This window comes from Protopterus annectens, chromosome 14.part0, assembly GCF_019279795.1.
Source record: "Protopterus annectens isolate FY-2018-M chromosome 14.part0, PAN1.0, whole genome shotgun sequence".
Classification (NCBI taxonomy): domain Eukaryota; kingdom Metazoa; phylum Chordata; order Ceratodontiformes; family Protopteridae; genus Protopterus; species Protopterus annectens.
In genome coordinates, this window is record NC_056748.1 from 1,134,042,290 (window position 1) to 1,134,067,965 (window position 25,676).

At 39.0% G+C, this 25,676-nt stretch overlaps 2 protein-coding genes across 6 annotated transcripts in view; one reads left to right on the top strand and one right to left on the bottom strand.

Moving 5' to 3' along the window:
- The window catches only part of RPP30 (ribonuclease P/MRP subunit p30), a 347,672-nt gene extending 338,796 nt beyond the window's left edge, over positions 1 to 8,876 (bottom strand). Inside the window, exon 1 of the mRNA XM_044056927.1 lies at positions 8,752 to 8,876. Coding sequence (XP_043912862.1) covers positions 8,752 to 8,830 — 79 coding nt within the window. The 5' untranslated portion in view covers positions 8,831 to 8,876. The remainder of the gene's footprint in view (positions 1 to 8,751) is intronic.
- A 774-nt stretch (positions 8,877 to 9,650) lies between these two features.
- KIF20B (kinesin family member 20B) overlaps positions 9,651 to 25,676 on the top strand; it is a 1,912,547-nt gene continuing 1,896,521 nt past the window's right edge. For 3 of the 5 annotated variants that reach the window (XM_044056921.1, XM_044056924.1, XM_044056926.1), the window contains exon 1: positions 9,651 to 9,850. The gene's annotated coding sequence lies outside the window, so the exon portion shown is untranslated. The other 2 variants (XM_044056923.1, XM_044056922.1) reach the window with 2 other exon arrangements.

Below are 25,676 nucleotides of genomic sequence, written 5' to 3' on the forward strand. Positions count from 1 at the left end.
CTTTTGACTGTTCTCCGAGTACAGTATACGCAAGCATTTTTATGTTCATTGCTTATTACTAGTTATGAATACAGTGTAAGCATTTGTGTTCATTACTTTGGGCCCTGTAAAGTTTGCTTTTCCTGAAAATGGTAGGGAGCTTAACTTTATTGCATCACAAATACAAACACACTACTCTTTCGGCTTTTCCCGGTTAGGGGTCGCCACAGCGGAACTCCCATCTGCTAATGACTGGCAGGGGATTTTTATGGTGCCGAGGTGCCAGCCCGATGCCCAACCTTCAAAGAAGGCATGCCCATTCATGCATGCACCTACCTGCATGTCTTTAACGTCACTCGACCACGGGGAGGACATGCAGACTCCGCACTTTACTAAGAAGAACAAATGCTAGTCGTTTAACCCCCTTATTATCATTACATGGTACTCTGGAAAAAATAAGTTTACAACAGCAGAATGAAACCACACAGTTTAGTCTAAATGCTCATTTTTTTCTTTTAGCAGTTTGCCATTGCTTAAATTCAGCAACTATTTGATTATTTTTAAGCAAATTATCAGTATACAGTTCAATAAAATAGTTTAATGAAGTGTCCTTTGTAATCTAGGAGAAAAAAAATGGTGTCCACATGTAGCAGAAGCCATGTCTTGAACCTGTACAGGATTTAAAGTTCTCTTTCATATGCCTCTAGAACTTAAGGATAAAATCTGCCTCAAAGCCTTGAGAGTCAAAATACTCCCCAGTGATACTGCAAGGTAGATAAATCGCTATCCTATTTTCTCCAAGCAAAGTCTTTAGCTGCATATTCACTATTTGTGAATAATTCACACAAAAATGTCACAGTGACGGGAACTGCACACAGATACAAAACACTAAACATACCCCCCCCCCCAACAACGTGCAGAAAGACAGTCGTGTATTCATTTTAGCTAAAAATGAAAACAATGGAGAACTTTTAACTTTTAACTTCTGATTCCACAATGAAGTGTGGCGTATTACACAAGCTGCCACAGGTGAAAGAAGGAATGCACATTCTCTCTCAGATTTTAGGATACCATACCAAACAGTAATTCCAACAAACACCAAGATTAAAGGCAAATAATTCTTACCCCTAACAAAACACCTACATGGTTAAATCATTAAGGCATTGTAATTTATGCATCTTCCATTTGCATGAGTCAAAATTCTTGCTTCCTCAACAGCACAGCAAGGTACAAAATGAGGTTGCAAGAGTTCAGCAGAATCCTGCTCATTAACAAAAGGCTTCACTATTAATGTCTGTCTGTTTAAAAGTGAAGAGAATATGCCCACGTGAGCGACAGAGGAATAAAGTCATGCCTATGGCTGAGTTGACTAAAATTCTATTAGCAGTATGGGTTCATAGTTTCATAGGCAATCTGCCCGAGGGCATCTATAAGCCTAGCTAGAATGTGTTGGCTTTCGACGCCCTCTTAGATTAGTTCCCTGTGCCTCTGTCCAACAGAGCCATTAGTTCCTTGTGCCTCTGTCCAGCAGAGCTACTGCAGTGATCCCCGGGATAAATTTTCTGTTTCCCATCCACTCGTCAAGGTTTCTCTTGAAGAGAGTGTTAGTGAGGGGCTCTGCCTAATGTAGATTGGGTTATATTAGAACATCAAATATTTAACAGTTCGAATCACTAAAGGTCGACCTTTAGTGATTGAACTGTTAAAACATCGAATGTTCAGAAAAAAAAACAAAACAAAACAAAACAAAAAAAAAAACACTAAACGGTGTAGGCAGGGGGGGGGGCAAGCCCCCCTGTGCCCCCCCCCCACTCCCCACTTAAATATACCAACTCCAAGACTGCACTACATTGAAGTAAATGGAAATCTCCCCTTATGGAGATTTCCGTTTACTTGTTCAATGTTTGGCAGTTTCACTGTTCTCATGTTGGCAATGTCAGATTTGACAATGCCAGCTTTCGAGAATCTAATATAGACCCTGTAGATTGGAATCCTGTTCCAAAGCATGGGGAGTCTCTGGGACAGGAACCTATCCCTCCAACATGTCTTATTTATCATTGTGGTGAGGTTTAGATCCCTAGAGCATGTGGCTCCCGGGGATTTGTTTTTTTTTAGGTGGAGCATGTCCATCAATTCTGGGTTGGGCATGGCCTTGTATGTCAGGCAGAGATCACCTCTGAGTAAGCAGTATGCAATCAAGTACAGCTGGAGTTACTTCAGTCGAGCTGCATAGGGCATCTGTTTGAGGCCAGAAATCCTCTTGGTGAGGTACTTCTGAAGTCTTTCCAGCTGTTGCAGGTGTCTTGTAAGGTATATCCCAAATGGGCCATTGTACTCTATGATGGGTCTGATGAGTGATGAGTAGAGGGGCTCAATGACATCTTTTGTTCTAGATGCGAACCCTTTTGTGATTAGGTGGGCCACATAGAAGGATTTTCTAACCACCTTGGCAATATGATTATCAAAGAAGAAATTACTATCTACTTGGGTCCCCAGATCCCTTATTACATTTTCTGTATTTAGGGGACTACCAGTTTGCGGGTACTTTGTTTTTTCCAAAGGGGATGACTATGCAGTTTTTGGCATTTAGCTTGAAGCCATGATTTTGACACCAGGTATCCGTCTCAGTGAGACCCTTCTGGAGGATGTCTGTATCAGCTGGAGAGTCAATTATGGCCCCCAGTTTGCAGTCGTCTGTGAACTTAGTCAGCTGTAGTCCTCCTGTGCTTGCCTGTACCTCTGAGAAGTATATACTGAACAGGAGGGGTCCCAGGACTGAGCCCTGGGAGACACCGCTTGTATCCGGTTTAGAGTCAGACCTAGAGCCTGCAACTCTCACCGTGTGGGTTCTATCCGTGAGCCAATTGGCAACCCATCTCGTGATGTAGGGGTTTATGTTCAGGCTGGTGAGCTTGTCTACAATACCAGAATAGGCAATGATGTCGAAAGACTTTGTGAGGTCTAGGTAGGCTGTGTGGACCTCCTTTCTCTAGTCTAAAGCCTTGGTAACCATCTCAAAGAAGTCCACCAGACTTAGGAGGCATGATCTGCCTTTAACAAAGCCAAACTGGGTAGGGTCCAATGTTTGGAGGTTCCCAATGTCTCTGTTAATGAGTTCCACGATGATGCGCTCCACAGCTTTGCAGACCAGGCTAGTCAGGCTTATAGGGCGATAGTTTCCAGGGTCCGTTGTGGCTCCACCTTTGTGAAGTGGGATGACTGTTGCTGTGTGCCACTCTATGGGTACGTAGCCTGTAGACAGGCTGAGTTTGAACAGTGTGTTTAGGTGAGGGGTTAGTTCATTTTGGAGCTCATGTAAGGACACAGCCTGGGACACCGTCCAGTCCCATTGAAGCTGTGTTTTTGGCTTTGGATAAAGCTGTTTTAACCTGTGTGTTAGTGGTTGCCGGGGCTCTACATTCTTCTGGTATGGTTATGGGCCCTTTAGGGGCTGAAGTTTGCACTAAACCTGTCTGCCAGAATGTTGGCACTATCAAGTCGGTTCAGTGTATTTTGTGCTATTCTGCACTAACTCAGAGCAGATCTGAGATCTTGACATAGCTAAAGAATGCTTTGTGGTTATCTTTGGAGTCCTTGGCAATTTTTCTTTCGAAGCTAGCCTTGGATGATTTTATGAGAGATCATAGTTTCTTGCTGATACTGATCAGGGATGTCTTTCCTTCTTGGGATTTTACTCTTTTCTGTACTAGTTTCCTCCTTCTATTGTATAGCTTGTTTATGGCAGGCGCCCACCAGACTGGTTTCCTTTTCTTGGAGGAGTTAGCCTTGGTTTTGCTTGGGATAGCACAATCCATGCATTCTTGCAGGTGCTCAGAGTGCCTTTGTAAGGGATTCAGCAGCTTGGACAGCTTTGTCCTTTAGCATGGGGGCTGTGAACCTTTCCACCTTGGTCTTAAGTAAGGTGAAGTTTGCTTCTGAAAGGTTATTCACGGTGGTTTCCTTTATTGGGGGTGGGGGCAGAATGTGGATATCCAGAGTGATTAGTCTATGGTCTGATCTAACCAGTGAGGGGTTAACCTCCGGTGTGGAACACTGGTTGCCCATGCTGGTGATGACCAGCTCCAACATGTTTTCACCTCTGGTGGGGGTGTTGACCAGTTGATCCAGGGCATTCGAGTTTATAAATTCTAGGAAGCGTTGGGCAAGGGAGTTAGTACTTGAATAGTTGTCCCAGTTAATGTTTGGGTAATTGAAATCGCCCAATATTAGGGCATTTGGTAGAACCTTCATATTTTCCAGTGTCTCCAGAAATGCAGAATGACGGTCCTGGGTCATGGTGGGTGATCTGTAGCAAGCTACAATTTGAATTGCAATTTTGCCCATTGTTAGCTGTACATGGATGATCTCGGAGGCATTGTGCTACGCCACTAACCTGGAGGTGTAGGTATCCTTGATGAATATGGATACACCCCCGCCTTCTGTGTTTCGGTCCGGGTTCTGTGGCCCAACAGTATGGTATGAATTATAGCCTGGTAGTGCTGGGGTGCTGTCTGGAGCCTTAAACCAGGTTTCTGTTACTGCACAGATATTGATGTTCTCCATACTGAGGAGTGCCTAGAGTGCATGCATTTTGAAGTTTAGACTTCTGGCGTTGAGTAGCATTACCCTCAGTTTTTGGTTACTTGTGCTATTTACGGTGGTGGGTTTGTCTTTTGAGCCTTGCCTAAAAAAGGCACTATGGGGGTGGGAAAAGCCTTGGCCAGTATTCACAAGCCTAAGGGTGACAGGTGCAAGTCATCGCTTGCGAAGCAACGTGGCTTGTCGAGCATATCATCCCAGGCGGACAGATACTGGATCCTCTTTGAATGACACCAGAAACTTAGCCAATTGTTGAAATTGATATTTTTTTCTTCATACTGTGGCATCATTCTTGGTGAGGGCAGGATGCTACTCAGGTCAAGGTCATGCCGGCCTGGGCCACGTGATCAGAGAACTCTTCCATGTCTCTTTTCATGTAGTCCAAGGAGGTACGTCTCTGGTTATTCACACCAACATGGACAATGACAGAGTCGTATTTGTACTTGTTCTGGAGCGATCTGAGTGCTTGTGTTATGTGGCGGATCCTGGCACCCGACAGACAGCTAACTGTAAATTTATCTTTGTCCAGCCTAGTTAAGAAGCAGTTAATTACTTCAATAACTCTTTCCTAGCAATCCTAGACCGTCATGCCCCAATGCATTCCATAAGAATGAAAAACAAACCAGCACCATGGCTCTCAAATTCAACTAAGAAACTAATCCATAATAGAAATAAATCTTGGGCCAAATGGCGTACCACGAAAGACACTATCGATCACCAAACTTTTAGACAACAAAGAAACTTATCAAAAAAAGCCATCCTACAAGATAAAAAGAACTTTTATATCCAACTTCAGCAATCTTCCCTTCAACAGCCACAAAAATTCTGGTCTACTATTAACACACTACTTTCCCCAGGCAAAGTTGCCACACCTTATCCACTAGACTCCAAACCTGATTGTCCAATACAAACAGCAAATGCCTTTAATACTTTCTTTACTACTACTATATTAAATCTAGCAAATCAACTAAACCCTGATACCTCCAATTTGCCAAGCCCAAGCTCCACCCCCCCCCTTTTCACCTTGAACCTATACCCACCTCCTATATCTCCTCCTTACTTCAAAAATTAAAACCTACTACCCCCTCAGCTGATAAATTACCAGCAGAATACCTCCAAATAGGAGCCAAAGCCATTGCCTTCCCAATCTCCATATTGATCAATAGAACTATAAAAGTAGGCACCATTGCATCTATTTGGAAAATCTCACACATCATTCCACTTCACAAAGGTGGTGACTCTACTGAGTTCTCCAACTATCGCCCTATAGCTCTACTCTCTCCACTTGCTAAAATTATGGAGAAATGTATCCACAAATTAATAACTCACCTACTTCAGTATAATCTCCTTGCTAACTGCCAACATGGATTCCGGCCATTTCACAGTACTACCACTGCCTTGCTATCTTTTACTAACTCTATCAACAATAATCGTAATAACAATATTCTTTCCTCAGCATTCTTTGTAGACCTATCTAAAGCGTTCGACATGGTTAATCATCAACTTCTCCTCCACCAACTGAAGTCCCTCTCACTGGACAATCTTGCTATGAACTGGTTTACATCATACCTAGAAAACCGTAAACAAGCAGTTCTCTGGCAAAACCATCTTTCTGATCTCCTTCCCACCTCCCTAGGTGTTCCTCAAGGCTCTATTTTAGGTCCACTTCTGTTTTCCATTTTCATAAATGACCTTCATCTCTCTACCCCACTCTCCACCTGTATTCAGTATGCTGATGACTCTACTATCATCTGTTCTGCCTCATCCCAAACTGAACTTCATTCTATCACACAAAAAGCCTTTACCACTATATAGAAGAATGGTTCTCCATACTCTGTCTTCTCCTCAACCCCCAAAAAACCAAACTTTTGCTCTTTAAACCCTCTCATTTGTCTCCCCCACTTCATTTTACACACATCAAACAACAATACTGTTATCTCTCCTGACCCCACCACCAAACTCCTAGGAATCACAATTGACAATCAATTAAAGTTTGACACTCACATAAACACTACAATAAAATTGACTAACAAAAAACTTGGATCCCTTTATAGAATAAAACCCTTCTTGACACCAGTTGCCAGAACCACAATAGCTAGAACCCACTTAATTTCTACCCTATTATACGCTTCCCCAATATTCAACAATCTTTCTACAAATAATCTTAACAAACTAGCTAGAGCATATAACAACATCGCCAGATTTGCTACAAATACACCTTACAGGACTCATCACTGTCTGAACCTAAAACAACTAGACTGGCTTGAATTACCACACTTATTACGTTTTAACCAACTTATAATCACCCATAAAGCCCTATACCAACCCAATAATATCCCCATTCTCTCTTCCCTCATAAAACCTTATTACAACTTGAGAAATCTACGCTCTGCTAACAAAATGTTGATTCATACTTCCTTATCTAACAACTCAGCAGGTGACTCCATATTCTCTAACTCAGTTGGTAAAATATGGAATCAACTACCACAAGACCTTACAACCCTAACCTCTCTCTCACTATTTAAAACTAACCTAAAACGTTTCTTCTCCAACCGCTGGTTATGTTCTTGTACTAACCCTGCCGAGCTGTTATTCTCTAATCTATCTGATACCCACATAACCTCATTTTTTCTACCTTAAATCTTTATGTACCCAATCTATACTCAAATCTTCACTCTTAATTCCTATCTCAGTCACTACTTAGTACTACTTAGTACTACTTACCATGCTCAAAACCTACCAGATACTGTACTTACATTTCTTTTTGTATACTATGTTAAACTGAAGATGAATTACTCTATATTAATGCCATTTCCTAATCATTAGCATCAGATGTTTATATATTTTTTAAGTATACTTTTGTTTTTATATGTATTTTGTGTGTTACTTTTAGTATATTTTTGTTTTGGAGCTTTTCTCCCCGGGCCTCCACTGAAAATGGACACGTATCCAGTTGGCCTAGCCCGGTCAACAAATGTAAAATAAAATAAATAAAATAGTTAGTGGTACATCAGTGTGCCCGACTATTGAATCACCTATTACTAGTGTGTTGGGTATGTTATTTTGCCTTAAGGGCTATGATTGCATGGCACACTGATTATGTGAAGTATGTGTTTCATGGTTTGTGATGGGGTGTGGAGGTTGCTTGGGTGTCTGCTTTGGAGATCTCTGTTGCTTTTGCAGATTTTTATATAGAGCCTCCAAGTATGTTTTCGTGTATTTATTTGTGTTATTTGCCGGTGTTGGTTTAATAGGTCTATGTGAGACTGGTGGGGTGTTGCAAGTATTTCCTTTCTCCTCTTGACTGTCAGCTCCAGTCTTGGGTAGAGAGAGCTTTGCCTCTAGTTTGGCTGTATAATTGCATCTCTCGCATATATTAGTTTGGTGGAAGGAGGAGAGGGTTGTCTGTGTACATGAGGCAGTTGTAACGTTGCCTTAAAATGCCCAGATTCACCAGCTGGACTGGAGAACACACCTGAAACTACCTTTTGGACATGCCTGAATAGGTAAAGTGAGCCGTTTTACAGATTGGCTGGTAAGGACCAATAGAGAGCCTTGTCCTTCTGGACAGTATGGGGGAGGGGAGGGGGGGGCTAGCACTAGGGTTAATTAGTGCTTGCTATGTGCCAATTTAACACTTCACAAAGCCTTAGATGAGCAGTGGCAAAGCAAATGTGCAATCTAGGAGCAAGAGCATTAGGCTCAGGTAGCAACAACCTAGTTGTAGTTTGCAGCTCGGGGGTGTGGAAGCAAACCCACATAAAGAGAAGGCACTTGGAGTTTTTACAATGATGTGAATTACTTATCCTCCCGTGCAGAAATTGGATGAGTAGCACTACAAAAGTCAGCACAGCACTGCTGGGAAACCAGCAAGGAATATGAAGAAAAAACAGTGAGCTGTCTAAAATAACAAAAAGAGACATGCAGCTCTACAAACATAGTCTCAAGCACCTCAAACATTTTTTTTTTTACTTTACAATAAGCGCGTTAACTATAATTAATGCAATGTTAAAACAGCCTTGCGGGTCTTAAACGCGCAGACTACCACTGCATAAAGCAAATACTTTGGACAAATACATCCACACGTATAACCAACTTCCTAACACGGCAATAAATAAAACCAAACAATACTTTGTTGTTAGCAAGGCAAATAACATTAATACAAAAACTCACGATGAGCTGCGGTTTCTATAATACTCTCTAACTTCTTTTTCTCCACCGACTGTATACTTAAATCCATAAACACAGCCATACTACCTCCACGTGTCTAGTCTATATCCTGTTAATCAGCTGAGATTCCACGGGTATTCTGGGTTAAGTAGTTTACGCACAGAAAACTGCACAAGTAAGGTTTTAGGATAGGGTTACCACCTGCCCCACTTTGTGAGGGACAGTCCCTCTTTGGGCAGTTTATGTCTTGCAAAAAATTTAAAAAATGGCACATATCCTGAGATTTTAGGACAAAATTATTTCCTATATTTTGTGTAATCGTTGCATAAACAGTTTGTCTGTATCTGAAACACCTAAATGTTATAAAGAAACAAAATAAGCAACTAAAATGCTACAAGAATAAGCTTGTATTTAGGCAAAAAGGTGAACTTCTGTCCTTTGTACTTTCCGTGGGTATATTTCGGTCTGCAAAATCTGACGTTTGTACCAAAAATGTCCCACTTTGGGCATTTGAAAAGGTGTGGCAACCCTATTTTAAGAAGATAATATGTTCCACATTTGACATCATAGGAATGTGTTTTGTTTCGGTCAGACTGACTGCTAAAGACGGCAACCAAATTTAAACATGCAAGTGTGTTCTTCCACAGTATTTTCCTAAATAAAACCGTATTTCGCTGGCTAGGTAAGTTGTTAAGAAGCAGAAAAACTACATCTCCCATAAAGCTGTAAAACTGACATGCAAACCATATAAATCTCTCTCTATGTGTACATAAAACACCCACACATATATAAACGAAACAGATTTTTTTCTTTAAAAAGTGTTAAAAATATTAAATAATTGACTCCGTTACGTTACACATTTGGCTGGCTAAAGCTTCTACAGTGTTGTGCTTAAAACATAAATCCAGTCACTAAGTTAGTAAACATTCCTTAGCCTGCTTCCTGGATTCCCATAATGCTAGGCGCAGGGGCACTGATGAGTTTCATTGGCCAGATTTGAAAAAGTACCGCCAGGGGGAATTAGAAACAAGTTTTGTGTGGTTATTTGTATAAAGTCATATATCACATTTTTGGATAAAAGATTATAATTCGAGGTTGACTGGTAAGTAAATAGTTTATTATGGACCTAGGTATGCTTATATGAAGATTGTTAGTGTAAAATCGGGTATGTTTGATTACTCTGTAGATTCACTATGTTTTGTTTTCTAATTGCTGTTTAATTATGTTTTTGATTTGTATTATTCAAGCTCCTAGCACCAGTCATTAATCTTGCTATGTTTCTGTAATAAGTAACGAGTTGACTTCTCGTTACGAAATACGCCTTTAAGTGCTCTTAAAGCAGTATACGTTGTATAATAACCAGTTTAGTAGTTTAACCAACGTTTATTGTTTTATATTATTTTTCTGGGAATATGTTCATTACTTGGAAGAAGTTTTAGGAAGTGGGTGGTTTGGTTTGTTGCCTGCTTTATTTATATTTTATTGAGCCTTTCAGTGGAGGACTGATGTCCAAAGCCGTGTGGTACAATCAAATAACCGCAGTACAGTTGGAAAGCAGTTATTGGGTATGTTTACCTAATTGCGGTGGACTAGCTCCAGGAATAATCTGATTAAAATATTTGTATGGTAAAAGACACATTTACATATACGCTTATGGAAAATATAGTAATAATAGCATAATCCAAATGTGTATTGTAGTGAATAATTGTCTCCCATTTTTTCCATCTTAAGTTTTGGTCCAGTTTACTTCTTATTGGCTTCTTCTGCTATTGCTCATTTAGCCCCTTTCACATATTTTCCTAGATCCCTCTTGCAAATCTGGGAATGACAGGGGATCCATAACCTGTTATTCAATTTCCCATCTCTGTCTCTGCTGCTGTACTCCCTACTATGTTTAATCGTTGCTCTCTTTGTTGCTATACTCCTTACTGTGGCTAACTTGCTCCCAAGTCAACTGTATATAGCAAAAAATGTAACTCCTACTAACCATGATCACCATTATGTAATGCCTCAACCTAAAACTGTAAAAGATCTGTTCAGTCTATGTAAATATGTTAAATCTTGAGCTTCAGTGCTATGTTACTAGTCAAGGTTAAGTTTGATATTATTTAAATTTGAATGATTTTGTATATACCTTATATTTTGCTTAAAATTTAACTGTGGAGATTTTCTCCTTGGGCCTCTGACGAAAATGGACATCTTCTTCTTCTTCTTTTTTTTTTTTTTTTTTTTTTTTGACTTTCCCGGTCAACAAATGTAAAATAAAAAAATCCGTCTGTTACCATGTTTATGGGCTGTCCAGGAAGAGAGACCTTTGCAGGCTATGACTTCTAAGACATTATCTCATTCCTTTAAAAAAGGTAATGGTTGGGCATCATGTACACAGCTTAAAAAATATATATATATATATATATATATATATATATATATATATATATCAAATGAATTGGGGAAGGAAACCTCTGTCAGGACAGAGTGATGCATGAAAGCATAGGCATATGTGCCTATGCTTTCATCTTATTTGAGGCCATCCCCACTGTTGTTGCATGTTTGCCACCAGGGAGACTTACTCCAGTCCCTCTCGCCCAAGATAGGTGAGCTGATGCTGGCTTGTTCATGCCCTCCTCCCTGCCTTGGCTTCTGCAGCATTTGCGCCATTAAGTGAGGTTTGATTGGGTTTGCTGTCAGGATTCCATCCTTCTATACAAAGAGCTGGGGATGTCTTCAGTTTTTAACATATGGGATATTGAGAAGCCCATTTGTGTATTACACTTAAATGTGATTAAATACTGCAACAGTTTCTTTAAGGATAAACTGTTAATCTGAAGAAACAAATCAGCAATGTACATAGTTGACTATAACCTGTTAATGTAGTGAAGCCAACTAAAATGAGCTGAGATGAACATGTGTGAAGTATTAGTATATAAAATCTGGATGAAACATTTAAGTGTAAAGTTTACATCAATATGAGCAGAGTACTGTTTGAATGCATTTCAAGGTATGAACGAAATTTAATTTGTGTTGTCTTAGAGCTGTTGATGTTCATATTTCTGTATTGCAACTGCAAAATGCTCCCTTTGACAAAGCCTTTCCAAGCATTTTATAAATGTTGCTTTATTACACTAAAGTACGTTGTGATGTTGAAGCCATCAGGCCTGGTTGTCAGAGAAAATGAAAGTTATTTCTGACCGATGGTATGCAACTAAATGAGATGGGTAGCATGTTAATTGCAAGTACATGTAGTAAGTAGCAGACTGTTTAGTGCATGGATTATTTATGTAATTCATAGTATGCAAATGATAATATATAATTGGAGTGAAAAATGGCTGTTCCCTAGTTTATCCAGCTTGTGTAAACTAGGACAATTTAAAATTGGCAGAGGATGTTCTGTTCTGAAAACATACTGGGAGTGCACTAGAACAGATAATGGTCTTTTCTGCTCAGGGCATCTGAATTTGAGCTTTGAGGTAGACAAATTTAATGACCACTGAAATTATGAAGAATCTTGTCTTTTTTTGCCTCTTTCCTCTAGTGCCTGGTTTAGAAACAAAGTCCTCTGTTATCTGAGAACATGAGGATTATGTGAAAGCCTTCACTGGATTTGAGACTGTACTTGGTTCATCAAGCAAGGCCATGGCAATGTTTTTGCACATTTTAGTACAGGGCAGTTTAGTTTACATGGTATAAGACTTGGGTATTCTGGTTCTCATGCTAAGCAATTTAGTTCATTTGTACAATTTTAAAGTTATGTTATACCTTGAACGTGAGCACCTTGGAAGAGCAACAATTTGTAGATTTAGTATTACCTCATGTGACTGTGTCTTTTACTTTTACTATTGGGTGGTTTTAAATGCCCCAAGATAAACTGGATCACATCTTAACTTCTTTCTTCAAGTCAGAATTTGTGGACTTTTGTAAAGTTATGGACTCCTGTCAAGTTAACTAATTTTGCAGCAAAGGGTAGTGGTATCTTAGCTTTAGAGTTTACCAACAGCAGTGGACTGGGGAGTAACTTGCAACCAATGGCTGTGAAACGGCCACTGGAACAAATATCAGTTTGTGTTTGATATTTCACTCTGAAGGGTGGTACAGTCGTCTAATTTGGTATATGGCTAATATAATCGGGTTGATTTTGAGGAAAGAACAAGTTTATATAAAGTCTGTAAGTTGGTATGAGAGCTGGGCTTCTTTGAAAGGTGTAGAAGCACAGCAAGAGTACTGTGAACTTTGTGTTGCTTTACTTGGAATAATAGTGAGCCAAATCATTAGCTAGTCCATCTTGTTTGCTGAAAGGAAGAATCTTTTCTGAAGTTCAAACAAAGAGGTGAAATGCAATAGAGTCAAAAAGCTAATAAAACAGGACAAATTCCAATACTACCAGTCTGCCTTAGACTCCTCTCAACACAGCCCCAAACAAATTCTGGTCCTCCATAAACTCCATCTTCCACCCAGGTAAAGTCAGTACCCCTTCTCCTAACATCCCTCACCCCTCAGAAAATATTGCTACCTCATTCAACACACCCTTCACACAAACCATACTATCACTAGCTAAACACAACTCCCCTCCAACCCACACCTTCAACTAGTAATCTCCCCACTGCCTTCTCTTTCTCCTGTACCTACCTCCAACATAAAAAAAAACTCTTAACTAAACTTAAGCCCACCAGATTAGCAGCAGACAACCTCCCAAGTGAATACCTACAAATCGCAGCTGATGCTCTGGCCTACCCAGTATCCGTCTTGATTAACCGATCTCTGTCAAAGTTACGTTCCCACACTGTGGAAAGTTATCACATATAATTCCCCCCCACAAAGGCAGACCCTCCACAGAACTAACCAATTACTGCCCCATAGCTATTCTCTCTCCACTCTCCAAAATGCTAGAGAGATGCGTACACTCTCGGGTCTCGGACTACCTCCTTACTAACAACCTCCTTTCCAATACTCTGCATGGTTTCTGACCAAACCATACCACCACCACTGCCTTACTCTCCTTTACTAACACTATCCTTCAGCATAAAAACAATGGCTATCTCTCCTCTGCTACTCTCCTAGACCTATCTAAAGCATTTGACATGGTCCCACACACACAACTTATCTCTGTCCTCAATAACCTATCCTTCTCACCATCGGTCACCAACTGGTTTCAGAGTTACCCGTCTGACCGCCAACAATCTGTTGTATGGCAGAATGACATAACTACCTGTCTCCATAGGGGTTCCCCAAGGATCCATCCTTGGACTCCTACTCTTCTCTGTTTTCACCAATAATCTAGCCTCTGTCACCAAACATGGCGCACACATACAATACGCAGATGACTCAGCCATCATCTGCTCAGCCCAGTCCCTACCCAAACTGCAAAAAGTCACACAGGAAGCCTTTTCCTCTGTTGAAACTTGGTTATCCGATGCCCAATTAATACTCAACCCAAACAAAACTAAACTACTCATCTTCCAACCCACCAAACATACTGAAAACAACTGTCACTTTAACATCACAGTAAAAGACAATACCACTATATACCCAACTGAACACACCAAATTACTAGGAGTGGAAATAGACAATAAACTAAAATTTGACATTCACATATCCTTGACCATAAAAAAAAAGTCCACAATAAACTAGGAGCGCTATACAGAAATAAGCAGCAAAGATTTCAATAGCAAATTCCCACCTTATCTCCACCCTACTTTGTCTGTCCAATATATACCAACCTAAGGCAATGCGATTTAAACAAGCTAGAGACCTGCTACAACAAAATCGCCAAATTCACCACAGGGGCATCCTACCATAGTCACCACTGTCTCACTTGCTGAACTGGGCTGGCTTGAACTCCCTCACCTCCTTCAATGGTATCAACTCTCACTTGCCCACAAACTAGTAAATCATCCACTAAATTTCCCATCCCTCCAGAATCTACTCTAACCCTGTCGCACCACCAGACCACTAAGATCCAGCAACAAAAATCACTTGCAGAGCACTAAAGCCAACAGCTCTGCTGGTGAAGCACTATTCTCTTGCACCATAGCCAAATTATGGAACTCCCTTCCACCCACAATTACCTCCATACCATCATGCACCCACTTAACATTTGTTAATGTCTGTTATGTACTTCACAGATAAAGATTCTAGTTGTCTACTGATGTACTACGTTCTTCATCTGTAAATATGTTGTAAGTAATTGCTATTTAAATTGTTAATCGCTATGTAATCCAATGTAACTACTGTCTATTTTAACTGTGGAGCTTCTCCCCGGGCCTCCGCTGAAAATGGACCTACGTCCAGTCGGACACTCCCGGTCAACAAATATAAATAAATAATCATGAAGTTGAAAATGGATGTTCACCACCATAAATCCCATTATGAATTTAGATTGGCTTAATTGCTGACAAAAATAAGTATTAAAAATGCTTTTAAGCCTGCATATACACTACTAAAGTTCTTGGACTTTTAAATTACAATATTAAAGTTAATTCTGGTAGCAGTGAGTAGGTTTTGCGGCTGTTGTGGCATGTGGCTCCCTCATTTTGTAAACTGAATTTTATTCATTGCAATGTAAAGAGGCTGGTTATAGAGAAAATAACATTATTCAGGTTCACACTTGCATTAGTTTGCACGTCTCCAGAATGTAGAAATTGTGAGACAGCGTTTTGGATCATGATGTCATTGAGCAAATTGCTATGGATTACTGGAGTAGCTGAAGACTGAAGGCCGTCACTTATGCTGTCTTAGTTTATAAGATTTGTGTCCATGAACATGTTCAAAATTCCTTTCTTGTTTGATGCCTGTACTGCAGAAGTATTTTGAATACTGTTAATTTTACTAAATTAAAAACTGTTCTTATTGTCTAACTAGATATTGACCAGCCTGGGTTTCTTCTTGTAAAGTCTAACTTAACAGGAATTGTGGGCCTGTATGATCTGGTTATCCTATGAATGGATAATGGTCTCTCTTAGTAACAAAACATTTGCTTCTCTAACACAGCATTGTACTTGGTGGTCTTAATTCGTATATGTAATAAAAGTGATAGTGGTGTGACCGACAGGAAGGAAGAGGAGGGTATAAGAATTTACCCATTACATTTTCAATGTAGATCTATGGATGGAGAAACAAAAATTTACCCCAGGAATGCCCCCTATCTCCTAAATGCTTTATGCCATGCATGGGTCCTCTCAAACCACTTTTCTGTTTCGTTCTGTCAGAGTGTGAAATTTTCCTTGGTCTCCTATCAAACTGTTCAGTTGTCCAGCTATCATGTAGGTTTCCCTGTGAGGCATCAGAGAAAGCAAGTATATTCAACCCACCCTGACAAGCCTTTAATATTTCAGAAAATCTAAAACTGTATTTCTTCCTTTGGAAACAAGAGTTTTGTCAATTGGGTTCTGAAAAACAATATTTTTTCTCTAATAAGATGGTACTGGGAATCTTACCCCTTTTTTCTTAAGGGATTCCCTCCTATCATTCAGCCTCTACTGACGCTGGGGATGATAGAAGCAGTACGGTCTCCTCCTTCTGTGATAAGACACAGATTTTTTTTTTCCAAGAATATTTCTTTTGCCACAAGAATCTTCATAGAAACCAGTTCTTGATTTTCCCTATTTTAATTGGTTTGTGATAGTGCCCAAGTTTAAAATGTTCTTTTCTCAACCTGTTAACACTAGCTCCCCATTTAAGGTTTTTGGGGTCCTTGAATTTAAAAGCTGCTTCTCATATTTCAGTAGATCATAGTTCAGATGCTTAAGAATTTCTGTGTCTGGATCACATTTTAAATTCTCTGCACTACTTTTTTGGCTATTCACTGCTCCAAAGGTATTTTAAAAAGTAGCCAACTCCAGTGATAGCCTACTGTAGACTGCAAACTATTGCATTTATTCCTTCTTTAGACAGCTTGCTTATCTTTGCAGAGTCATTTCTTTCAAAGTGTCAGGAATATCTTCTTTGGTGAGGGATTTCCTACACAGACTGGGATCCTAGAGAGCATCCAAAAGCCTAGTTTAATTTCATCACACACTGTAGTTTTCCTGGTCTATCTTTAGATAATTTCAGAGCTTAGTTTCACAAGAAAAATTGGGTCTGTGTCTAGATTCGTTCCCAAGTTTTTCCACTCAAAAGTTTCAGCAAGGTAATTTCTCAGTATACAGTCTCATGGCATCTATTATTCTCATGATTTCTCTAGCAAGGCTATACATGAGAAATTCAATGGTACTTAAAATCAATATGGTCCCAGCATCAACATTACCTGCCTTTCCATATTCCAGTTTTCAGGATTTGAGAGAGAGCACATTCTTGGTGAAGAGAATTTTTTTTGTGAATATGGGTTTCTTAATTTTCCTTTCAGCTCCTGTTTAGTCTGTAATAGACACCTCAGACTTTGGGGAGCATTGCCTATGGTGAGAGAAATGCAGGTATTTGGAACAGCAAAGACTGACCAAAAGACACACGTGAAATAGGTACTGGCAGTCTTAAATGCTTGTAACTCTTTCAATCCTCTGTAGTCCTAGGACTCTTCCAAGTGTTTACAGACCACACACTTGTGATGTGGCACAAAAACATGAGCAGTTCAGATCCTGTCCTCTGTACAGACCAGTCATCATAGCCTAGGATATAGCATTTAAGCAATATCTTGCTGTATGTTTAAGTTCCGTCATAGCACAATTTTTCTGCAGACAAGCCAAGCAGGACCAGGACAGATGCTGCAGACAATTTGAGCAGGACCAGGGCAGAGCTTCCTGAATGGAAACCGAATTGGGAGGTCTTCAGGAATTGATCTGTGGAGGGCAGCTCAGTTTGTTTTGACTGGAGGCCAATCAATTGACGACAAATTTCTGCTCCAGGAGTCCATACAAAAGTCTGGAAAATGGATTCTTTTCCTTGGCAGGAATATTCTTGTATGCTGTTCTACTTTTTCCACTAAATACACATGATTTCTTCATGGGGTCCTTCTGAATTTTCGGATTGTTGTGGTCGCTCCCTTCTGGCTCAGGCAGCATTGGTTCTCACTTATTTTGGGGATGTCCAAGGGCAGTTACCCCAAGCTTCCTACTAGATTTGGAGCTAATTACCAAACAGAGGAATATCTGATACAAACGGTGCATAATGGTCTTAATGCCTGTTGGGCTCCCATTTTATGAGGATGTGCAAGAGATATTAAAGGGGGAAATACAACCTTCTTCTAGAAAGTCATACACTAGCAAATTAAAAATATTTTTCTAGTTGGTGCCAAGGGATAAACCCTGACCCTTTTTAAGCCTAGTGTTTTCTCTGGTTCTGCATTATTTGTGTGAGAGATCCTCTGGCCTGTTGTGTTCCTCCATGTCCACTCATGGTTCTCCCCTCTTTTTAAATGCATTTACATGCTGCAGCATTTTTGAAAGAATGTTTCATACCAAGTCCCCTAGAGGACAGGTGGCTCCTCCATTGGATCTTAATTTTAATTATCTGACTTCATCAACAAGTGTATCTAGCTTGAAAGTTCTTATGGTGGGGCAACCTTATTTATTCTCCAGAAAGATGAGACTTCCTTAAAAACTAATCCTTCCTCTTGTACCTAAAGTGATACCAGAGTTTATTTTGAGTCAAGCTTTCTGTTTTCCTGTCTTTCCAGAAGCTAAAGATGGAGAAAATACTGCATACCCTGGGTGGCCACAGACAACTGACAGTTACTGGAGGTTTTAATTATCACTCTGTTCATTTCTTGCGGAGGTAAGAAGAAAATGACCATAAAAATAAAATGCAGTACTGTTTTGCATACGCGCTTTCGTTCTATACGAAGAACAACTTCAGACTAACAACTTTGCACAAACTATTTAAACATGCAAAACTTAACTTTGCACAAACAAACTATTTAAACATGCAAAACAGTCACACATTCAGACAGATGTGACAAAAAAAAATCACTGTTTTTAACCCTTTCCTCTTCAAGGCAACTTTCTCTTTGTCTTTGAGGCCAGAAAAACTGTAAGCATCAAACCTTGGTTGCCAGCAGTAATCCTTCAATCCAAGTTGTCTTCTGCCTCACATCTCTCTTGAAAATTTATTACTTTATCTACAACACAAAAAGCAAATCTGCCTCCAGTAAAATCAAATGGAATGTTGAATGATGTATGTTTTGCCAAATCATTGCCTGTATCTGGCTTCCTAAATAGAATGTTGTTGATGTATGTTTTGCCAAAGCATTGCCTGTATCTGACTTCCCAATGCTATGAAAATGCTTGTAAATCCTTGTATTAAATTCTCCTGTAGCTCTCCCAACATAAAACGCTTGACATTTGGTACAGGAAGCAATATAAACAAATTCTGATTTGCATGTACATCCACCTCCTAACTTTTATCTCAAACTCCCTACTTTTGACTAAACTGGTTCCTTCTACAACACATGCATATCATCTATGCATTCCAACAGGAAGGCTATTATTTTAGACAGAGGGAGGATGGCCTAATGGTTAAGGTGTTTGCCTTACAAACACAAAGTGCAGGGTTTGAGTCTCACAAGGGATAATTGGCTAGGCTTAAAATGTCTCGCAAGGGCAGTTAGCTTAGTACTAATCTATGAACCTCTTCAGCTTTTTTTTTTTTTTTTGTTTTGTTAGAAAAACATGACCACCCCTAATCACCTTTTTTGTCTCCAGGAAATTCATAAGAAGTCTACAATTCTTAAGAAATCTACAATTCTATCTGGTAAGATTCCGAATGCTTCTCTCCTGTAAAGAACTGGACAAAAGGCAAGCTGCTGAAAAATCCTTACTTTGCTTAGTATTCTTCCCGGAAGTTTATAGTTTCAGAATTGCTGACTGGTTTATGTTTAACTTCTCTTTCTTCCTTTTTATATAAGTTGTCTACTAACATTTTTGGATACCCTCTCTGATATAACTTCTGCTTCAGCATTACACATGCATCTTCAAAAAAAATTCAAGCTCATCAGTCCATCTCTTTGCCCTGATAACCTTAAAAGAAATGTTAAAGGTTAGCTTTTTATGATGCATGCTTTGAAAATGCATATGGGCATTGCTGTGGACTTCTTTTTTTTATACATTTCCACATTTTAAAACATCCTTGCTCTTGTAAATTGTCAAATCTAAAAATTGATTATGTTTTTAGTAACATTAAATATAAACCTCGAATAATCAGTCACATTATTGACACATGCCATGAACTAAATTGCACTTCCATAAATAAAAAGATTTGTGCACACATTCCTTTCCTAGCCAGTCATAAATAAATTTCCGTAACTGTGTAACCTACTTTCCTATCGCTACTCCATTAACTGTTTATATATTTGATTCCCAAATACAAAAAAAAAAAATTGTAAGACAAAATGACATCTATTTCAGTAAACCACCTCATTTGCATCTCTGAAAAAATATTAAATGAATACATTCTTTGACAATTTCAAGACCTTCCACATTTAGAATCACAGTATAGAGTTGAAATATCAGCTGTTTTAAAAAAAAATAAAAAATAAAAAAAAATCAATTTTAATCCCAGGAATATCTGTGATAAAAATCAAAGGAATCTCTCTTATAAAAGACTTGCTTTTGCAAGAATTTACCAACAAAAAATGCTATAGTTTATTTCCTTGGCCTAAAAAGTTGGCTTTTCCAAACTTTTATGGATTTTTGGCAAAATAAAAATCCTACTAAGGTTAGGTTTATGCACTCTAACTTACTTGGACAGCTCATTTGTGATACGACCTTCATTGAGTCCATTCTTCAATTAAAGCATCCATTTAGGCTATAAGAAACTTTCACTACTAACCAAGAAACCTTTTTTACAAAAAATGTAGTACTTGCATATTATTTCAACCAGATTCTAAAGGACTTGCTGTGCAGTTCTGGATGGTACAGATGGTTAAACAGCATGACCGAAAGTACACGTGCTATAGTGTAATGGAGTGAGACGGCTGTATGGTTTGCGGATAGTAGTAGAAGTACCACATTTAAACATGCAAGACGGACAGTGTTTTGGTTTCCCCTCTTGTAATGTCGTACAGGTGCCTGGACGCTTGACAGTAGCATGGATGTTGAGCATTTTGGTCTTTCTGATTTGAAAAACACGTCCTTTTGGCTCAGCACTGTGGCGAGCCGCCGAATTTCATTAACTTTTCTAATGTATTCTATAGTGCTTGACCGTGAATTATTTTGTACCATTTTAGTTTTTGTGCCAGTCTTGCACTTGGAACATTGTAGTGGCACGGCTGCTGAGCTTATTAATGTGCTTCGCGCACTAAGACACCTGCCATGCTGTCAGGTCTTTGAAAACTGTCGCTGCTTCTTCAGTGGTGGAAGTGTTGGGGCGACCACTTTGAGTTTACCTTCAAAACATTATTTCTTTGCAGCTTCAGATTCACGCAAAATGTATTCTGCTAGGTAAGTTTCACGCTGCAAAGAGAAAATGCTGCTTTCACTCTGTTTTGGCAGCCATCGTGGTAACATTCACAGCACAGAAGAAGAAATGGTCAAGCGATTTACTTTTTGTCACTTGCCGTTACACCTTGAAATGTAATTAGTGTTGTAAACGGTATCGTTACCCACACACAACGATATTTTGAAGGGCTGACAGAAAAGATAGCGACAGTTGTTTAGAATCTGGTTGCGTATTTGCAAGTACCAAAATTTCATTATTTAACACAGCTCATTTTACAATGGAAAAATGATTGCTGCCTGAATCTACAATAACATTACCCTTATCAGCTTTTTGTAATGTATATGCTTTTATTATTTCTCAAATTATACAATGCCTCCCTTTCTTGAATGGTCAGATGGTAATAAGTTCTCTTGGCCTTTGCTTTCAGTAGTCTTCTCGCATCATTTTCAGTTTTTAAGAAAGCCTTTAGTTCCAGTTTTAAGAGAGGGCTGTAAATGCTCGCTTTCTAAATGAAAAACTCTCCTTCCTGAATTTTCATTGAAAGTACACCTTAGATTAATTTTCTCTCATTCTCTGAGGGAGTTGATTATCAATGAGATCAGCTCTTACAGTTGGTATAAAATGTTAAACCCTTGCTTAGTAATCTTATTTCGCCACTTTTTAAAATAACTTTAGATGAATTCACAATTTTAAAAGTAAGAACAGTACCTTGGGGTTTCAGTGATTTAACTATCTCTTGTTCTTGTTCCATTGCTTTTTCCAGTTGCTCTACTTTCTCCGAGGTGACTGGCCTGCTACTTGCACCTGTATCCTGTGTCCTGCTCTACCATCATGGAAAAACTCCACCGTTTGAAAATCCTGAAAAGGTGTATTTACTGAACTCCACCTGCCAGATCTGTAATTCTTTATTTTTCACTTTCTCTAGAATTCTTTTTGACCTGAAGATCTCTGCTTCATGAATACTTTCATCACTGACTGCAGCTCGACTAGAAGGAATGTCATTTTGATCTTCCAATTCCCTCCTCTTATTATGCACCTCAAACTCTTATCATTCTAATCCTTTTTATCCCTTTGAAACTTTCATTTTGCGCTTTTTCTACACTTCATCTTCCATATGGATTTTTGTTAAAATTCTTTCCATTTTGAACTCAAAAATTAGCAGGTGAAGTAGACCTTTTAAGGTGGTTATAAGATGCTATAATAGGTTTAGTGCCCCAAAAGCTGAACATATTGCAGACCTGTACTTTCATTTAGAGCCCTCCATGCCTCTTTAATTCAACTGATAAATTATTGCCAGCTGGCCATTGTAGAACTCTTGGGCCTTTTCCAGCACATATAAAAAAAAACAGAATATCCTATTGTATTAGGTTTCAAGAGATTCTTCTCAAGACTAACAAAAAATTTGGAAGCAAGGTCTAATTCACTCATCCCCCAAAGCAGTAGCTTCTTTTTTGAGGGGATTGCTTGGACAGACCAAATGATAACATGGACAACAGGTCATGTAATCACTGCAAGGGTCGTTGCCAGCACCAGAAGCAGGAAGACCCCTGGAAACAAATGGTCGGTTTGATTTAGCAACTTTTCTTACTGACCCCTTTCCATTATTAAGCAAGGACCCAGAAGGAATATCATGCAGGGTGAACCCTGACGGCAACATCAAAGAGCTAGAACCAGGCTAGGAAGGATTAGCAAAGTTCTGAAATTCCATAGTGAAAAATTTAATATACAAAAAGGAATCCGATAAACTCCACAAGTCACAATGATAAAAAATAACCTTACACACAGCAACCACAAAAACAAAATTTAATAGCGTTTTGCGTAAGTGCTTTTATTGTATATAAACAACTTTGTATTAACAATTTAAATGTGCAAAACAATCGCATGTTCAGATGAACATGACATTAAATCCAGTGTTTTACCTCCTTCCTCTTCAAGACAACTTTAAAGTTCTGTTTGTCATTGAGGTCAGAGAAACTGCAGTGATCCAACCTTAGTTGCCAGCAGTATTCCTTCCAATCCAAATTGTTTTCTGCCTCAAATCTCTGCAATCCTCGTCAGTGCTTTAGCAAAACACGTAGTACCACATCCATTCTAATGCTTTTATTGGAGACAGATTTACTTTTTGTATTTATAGATCAAGTAATACGTTTTCAGCAGAGGTTTGTGTCTGTTGACATGAAAGCTCTGAAGGGCTTGGTGTCACTCAGACAACTCTTTTTCTTCCAGTCTGCCCAAGCTAATTAATGATTTGGGTGCATGGAAGGTACCTTTTAAGCTTTGAAAGTTGGCTGGCTGTTTTTTATATATATATATATATATATATATATATATATATATATATATATATATATGTGTGTGTATATATATGTATATATGTGTATGTGTATGTATATATATATATATATATATATATATATATATATATATATATATAATGTGTGTGTATTTTATATATATTTTATTTATATACATAATTTATTACACACATTTTCTTTGACAAACTGCACTTTGGGCTACTTGAAATTTACACATTGCAACTCTGAAGTTACAGAATTCTCATTTCTATGTTCTTAAACAATATTCTATTTTATAACACATGAAAAATAACTATGCATGCATTTAATTTGTGTGCTTTTTATTGTAAAGGAAAACACAAAGATCAATGCACGTAAGGTTCAAGTAAGGCACCCTTTATTACTTGCAGCAAGGAGACAAAGCATGTAAGTACAAGGTTTGTCTGATTTTCCACAGTTCAGCATGCTGTGCTTACACAGTTTTCTGCATATGCACAAGACTGTATTGTTATATTTACTGCTGACATGGTTAGAAAATTGCTGTCTTGAAAAAACAACCTGTCCTTGGGCTTATTTCAGCCCTCCCTTGTTTCTCACACTCCTTCAGCTGTCCAGTTCTGATATGATACATTTACCTAGGGTCAAGATACAACCCTGGCTTCAATACACATTCTGCTGACTATGATAGATTTTCAGGCGTCAATTGTTCTCTTATCAAGGTCTCCTGCAGCTGCACATATTTCACACAGAATAAGCAGAATAAACATATTCATTTCTTTTTAACCCTAAATGCATCTAAGCTTGCAAATTGCAGTTATACATTTTCTTAACATTTCCCCCCTTTTAATACTTTATTCTAGCTTCCAAACAAGCATAAACAGTTTTCTTCCCATAACCATTTCCTACTTAGGATTTGCAGTTAGAGAGTCATTCAGTTTAAGCCTGTAAAAGCATTTTTTCAGTTTAGAGTAATTCTTCGAATTCAACATCCTGATATAAAGTTTCTGAAACTGAAGTGTCTATGATATTCTTAACTAGCCCTTTCATACAGGGGATGCAGCAGCATCCACACACCATCAGTAAGGCTACCCCTACACAGATGGCAATCAGAATGTTCATCAGGATGCTGCCCCAACCCCCGAACCATTTCTGGAAAAAGTCCGTCAATGGATTTGGTCCTGGTTTGGTCATGGCCGACACTTGCTGAATTACTTCAAGATGGTTGTCTATCTCGTGTTTGTTGTCAGGAATAAACGAACAGCACTCCTGGATTAAAGCGCACGTACCTCCTTTCGCGGCTAGGGTGAAGTCAAGAGCCATGCGATTTTGAAGTACCACTGTTCTCATGGCAGTTAGTTCATCGGTTACCAATTCTAGGGCAGAAAAGGTTGCATTACTCATTATTTCAAGAAGTTTAGATAGTTTTCTCAGCTCCCAGATCGATTTTCGTTGCTCCATATGCTGGTATTATGCCTGCCCACGATATGACAGTCATCACCCAGATCCATGTGCGACAGTCCTTTGCTATTCCCATGGCCCAAGTCATGATGGCATTTCCAGGGTGCATTGATTTGTCCCACTGGATTAGCAGGCTTCTTGATTTCTCTGACGTTCCGAATTTTACCCTGAGGTAAGACTGCTGTGTGTCGTATGGCCGGAACCAGGTATCCCAAAAAACAGCTACCGGACCAGTTTTCAGGTAGCCATTTATATGCTTTTCTTCCGCATATAAAGTAACAATTTTCTACTTTAGTGGTAACTTTACTATAAACATACCCTTGTCCTGCGTGAAACATTTTTTTTGTCAATTATGAACAGTTGTTTGTAGAGAACAGAATCACGTTTTACTTCCTTGATTGTTCTATGCATCAATTCAAAAAAACGAATCATAGTTCGTGTTGCAGTAAGATCCGGTGGTGTTAGGTTTAGTGTAGCATCTATAGGGAACTGTTGCATTGCAATGGCTCCGTCCTACCCTGACTGTATCGTTCTTATGAAAACACACGGGTCCCTTTTGACGAATAGAAGTGTAATGCTACTTTATCTTCTGATGTGACATTCGATGTGTCATGAATTAGGTTTTCCCAGGTCTTATTAGCCCCTAGGGGAACTGAAGTTAACTGTAATCCCCTATATGCTGTTGGTAGAGCTCTGCAGACCCAGCAATTCGAAACATTGAAGGTTTCAGCATTCATGTATTTGATTGCCTGGTAAGTATTGAAATTCGGGTGCCACTCACGCTTACTAAATTCTACTTGCGTAACAGAGAAG